We start from the raw sequence: 4568 nt of genomic DNA on the forward strand, positions 1-4568 counted from the left end.
ATTCTATTCTATTCTATTCTATTCTATTCTATTCTATTCTATTCTATTCTATTCTATTCTATTCTATTCTATTCATTCCATTTTCTCCCCCCAGGACTCACAGACAAAGACAACATGAACTCAGACTCTGCAAACAAAGCCCATAACAAGGTAAATACTCCCTACAGATCACACATTGGGTTTGTTTAGGGATTTAAAAATGAATAAAACAACATACTGTCTCTAGTCTAGACAGTCTTATTCTGTCCTCTTCCTGTATGCATCATTATTTCTGTGAGAACTGAGCAAGTAGGACTGATCTTATCTCATCATGTGTGTGCCTGTCTGGTAATTTGGTGTTTTTGAAGTTTGAAACGTCGCTCGGGTTTATGCTGTATTTGAAAAAGTTCTTATTGCTTTCATTCACCATATCATGACATCCTGCAGTTTTCTATTTTAATTTTATTTTTTTGTGCTGTGTGCTTTCATGTTTTTTTTTAATAAACCAGAACAAATTTAGATGTACGTGTGTTTGCTGAGCAGAGACCACTGATGACTCAGAGTTGAGATGTTCAGTAGTTATGTAAATCCTAGGTAATGCATGCACATCGAAGAAAGATCCCATCTGCCCAATTAACATGCCTTCCTTTGTTGTTTTCAAAACCAGCTGTGTGTATGCACATCTGTCTTTTTTTTCATTTCGTGTAAAGTGCAGGTGTTGTGTATCATAGATGTCGCTACTTTTATGCAGTTTAACAAATATATATGTTTTATTGTGTATCAGTGTTAACGATCTGCTAGATATACACTTATAAGCTTCAATGTACCCAAAGTTGCAGTATTGTCCAAAATATTTTATAACTATTTAAAAAYGTGAGATGTCGTTACAGTGAAGTTTGCGATCCTGTTCTTTATATTTAGATTCCCTCAGAGAAGCTGAGGAGAGCAGGAAAAGTGCTCCGCAACGCCATCCTGTCGAGAGCACCGCACATGATTCGAGACAGGAAGTACCACCTCAAAACGTACAAGTACGTGATTAATTGGGTTCGTTTTATCTGAATTAATAACATGGTAAACCTATTAAATAGCAGCATTTTTTAAAACCCAGAGGCTGTCTTGTAAATGATCCACATTTTATGTTTTTGTGTGTGTTTTTGTGTGTGTTGCAGACAGTGCTGTGTTGGCACGGAGCTGGTGGACTGGTTGGTGATGCAGAGCGCCTGTGTGCTCACACGCTCCCATGCTGTCGGCATGTGGCAGGCACTGCTGGAGGAAGGAGTGCTTAATCATGGTAACGAGTTAGAGTTAAATAGTATTAAAGTTGAAACTGATGCAGCTTCCTATAGTTATAGCCTTTAAAGAAGCTGTCTCACATGATGATAAATGATAAAAATAACGATCTTGTGCTCATATTTATGTGCTCGTCAGTGGACCAGGAGCTGGGTTTTCAGGACAAGTACCTGTTCTATCGGTTTCTTGATGATGAAGAGGAGGACACACCACTACCTAGTGAGGAAGAGAAGAGAGAGAGTGAGGAAGAGCTGCCTGAGACCATCCTCTTTCTGGCTCAGATTGGCCCTGATGCACTGCTGCGCATGATCCTCAGGAAATCGTTAGTGACAATCAGCTTTTATACACTTTTCCATGTCCCCAAAACTAATGTTTAGTCAGTGAACTGTTAACCAGTTGTATTCCAAACTAAGATTCATGATATCCACTGTTAGCATTTGAAAAAACAAACAAACAAACACTTGTGTTTATCTTGTGTCTGCAGGCCGGGTCAGAGGACAGGCGATGACTTAGAGATCATCTATGATGAGCTGCTTCACATCAAGGCCTTAGCTCACCTCTCCAACACTGTGAGTCACCTCTTTATTTATTAAAGGGAAGGCATGGTGTTGTTAAGATGAGTCATCATGCTTCAGCAGGGTTTTATGATCGACACTGGATTAAGACGTATATCTTTGTTCTGAGGTTTTTGAGATAGCCCAAACCCAAACGAGTGTTCTTGTCATTATTTTTGACATTAGAGTACCAGAGTACCATTATCAATATTGCAAAGAATTCCCCACAAAATAGCAGACACAACTATACGGAGCCCATCTGGTGACTTGGATTTAAAAAATTATGCGTGGATAATTATTGTCATTTYTTTGCAGACTATTGAGTGCTCTTGTTCACATGTAAAAGTTTGAATTAATTTAATTTAATTTTAATATAGGAATGAATGATATACTTCAGGCACTTACATTAGGCACAGGTGACCACTGGAGTTGTATTTGTCCAAAAGGCTTTATTTGAAGCTCAATACTGTTACTAGGGATGGGTACCTTTGGCATTTGAATCGATTCGGTACCAATATCTGGTACCTGGGAATCTGTACCAGTACGTAACGGTACCAGTTTTCAGTACTTTGTGTGTGTGTGTGTGTGTGTGTGTGTGTTCTTTTTTTTATAATCTTTTATTTCTTTTAACATACCGGTATTTCTCAATATATAAAATTAACAAATATCAAGACAACATCCAACTCTTTGTATTGTAACATCAGTTGTGTAACTTATTTCTTTAAAGTGAAAACGCTTGAAAACAACAAGACAGTTTTGTCTTATTACACAAATTAAAATCCAGCTTGATGTATTTCTATTGATGTCATTTCCTCGCTAGAAAAATTGTGTGATGAAGGTCCACGGAAGGCAAATAAGTTTAAATCAAATAAGCAAAAGAGGATTTAGTTAAAATAAATAAAAGGTATTCAAGCTATGTTTTGAGCATCCAAAACACGTCCAACACTTGTTGGCTGCTTGTGCTCTTTCAGGTCAGACGTGTTCGGACTGTCGGGAAGTGCCTCTGTTGTTTTCCTCTGCTGGTCTCTGTTTAATGGTGGATGAAATAAAGAAAGTCGCGGTACTTTATTTATTTTGAGCAAGCAAACGTCGTGCTCACAAGATAATGAATCCACCAGATAATTCAGAGGCGGTCTGCTCGACGAGTTTAGGAGCTGCGAGCTGCGAAGCTTTCAAGCTACGATCAGACCGAGCTCTGTTTACTGAACCAGCGGCTGCTGACATTACGCTCTCGCGCAATGCTGCGTTCAGGACAAGCATGGAAAACTCACCACTCTTACACCAATACGGTCGCAATGATGCGTTTAGGTACCTAAACTTGGTACAGTTTGATGTTATGTGAATAGGTTCTCGGTAGTACCGACAGAATTAGGTCTGTACATCCCTAAATGTTACTGTATGTCATATTCAGGAACACAGAAAAAAAAGTTTTGCGACACACAGGGCGTTCAGTGTCATCTCGTAAATACTAGTACTTTAAAATATTAACCATTTAGATTGAATTATGGAGGTATACTCTTTGGATTTCACACACATCTAAAAAACAAAACAAAACAAAAAATAAGTGTGGGATACTTATGAAAGTTAAAGAGAAAAAGAAGATATTCATACAGCATATCATCTGACTCTTACAATGTCTGTATTTCTCACAAGGAGATGCAGCTGCTCAAAATTATCTTGTGGGCATGCACTAATTTATGTAAACCTGTGACTCTCGACAGGCTCTGTACAAACTGCTTAAAAATAAAATTAAAAATTGCCAATCAGCTCAGTCTCTCCTCTTAATGCCCACAGCACATAAATCATGTTATTAACTGGTTGAAAATATTGTATAGTTCACCAACAACGCGCGTCAGGACAAATAATCAAATATCTTCTAGCTTTTGTTTACAGAGAGGCACCCDGCAGGGATGCCCACTGTCCCCCTCACTGTTTGCTATTTTTATTGAACCTCTAGCAGCTGCGATCAGGCAAACTGCAGATATTAAAGGCATACAATGYAAGAACATAGAACATAAAATTAGTCTKTATGCGGATGATGTTTTACTTTTCCTTAAGCACTCGGAAAATTCAATATCTAAAGTTATTGAATTAATAAAYTCTTTTTCAAAAGTTTCTGACTACACTATAAATTGGTTAAAATCTACAGTTCTTCCAATTAACTGTGTTTTTAACAATTCTTTAAACACACAACTACAGTTAGGAAATATTAAATATCTGGGTATTAATATTTCTTCTAGATTGGACGATTTAATAAAATTAAACCACATTCCTCTTTTAAAGAAAACTGAAGAAGATCTTACTAGGTGGAGTTCTCTACCCATATCCCTCATGGGAAGAGTTGCCTCTATTAAAATGATGGTTCTACCAAGAATAAATTATTTATTGTCAATGATACCAAATAAACCTGGTTTGGTTTGTGGCTCTGGTGGGGCGGGGGCGCTTGGGCTCTGGCAGTCGGGTTGCCGGGCCTTGGGCCGGTGTGTGCCCTGGTGCCCGGCTCTGGGCTGGGGGCCTCTGGTGTGCTGGTGGTCTGCGGTTCTCATGGGCTGGGGGGTAGGGTTGGCTGGGGGCGTGACATGGAGCTAGTGGGGGAGGGGTCGACCCAGCCTGGGTGTCCTTGTGTTATATGTTCTGATAGTGGCCCGAATGTTGGGGTGGGTGTAGTATGTAGGCCTGTCACGATAACAAATTTTGCTGGGCGATTAATTGTCTCAAAATTTATTGCGATAAACGATAATATTG

The 4568-nt window shown here is 39.0% G+C and overlaps 1 protein-coding gene across 1 annotated transcript in view; it reads left to right on the plus strand.

Moving 5' to 3' along the window:
* The window catches only part of LOC106526166 (rap guanine nucleotide exchange factor 4), a 32698-nt gene that overhangs the window by 19279 nt on the left and 8851 nt on the right, over window positions 1–4568 (plus strand). Inside the window, exons 6-10 of the mRNA XM_014020678.1 lie at window positions 95–150; window positions 901–1007; window positions 1149–1270; window positions 1408–1591; window positions 1754–1838. Coding sequence (XP_013876132.1) covers window positions 95–150; window positions 901–1007; window positions 1149–1270; window positions 1408–1591; window positions 1754–1838 — 554 coding nt within the window. The remainder of the gene's footprint in view (window positions 1–94; window positions 151–900; window positions 1008–1148; window positions 1271–1407; window positions 1592–1753; window positions 1839–4568) is intronic.

This window comes from Austrofundulus limnaeus, unplaced genomic scaffold, assembly GCF_001266775.1.
Source record: "Austrofundulus limnaeus strain Quisiro unplaced genomic scaffold, Austrofundulus_limnaeus-1.0 Scaffold3, whole genome shotgun sequence".
NCBI lineage: Eukaryota > Metazoa > Chordata > Actinopteri > Cyprinodontiformes > Rivulidae > Austrofundulus > Austrofundulus limnaeus.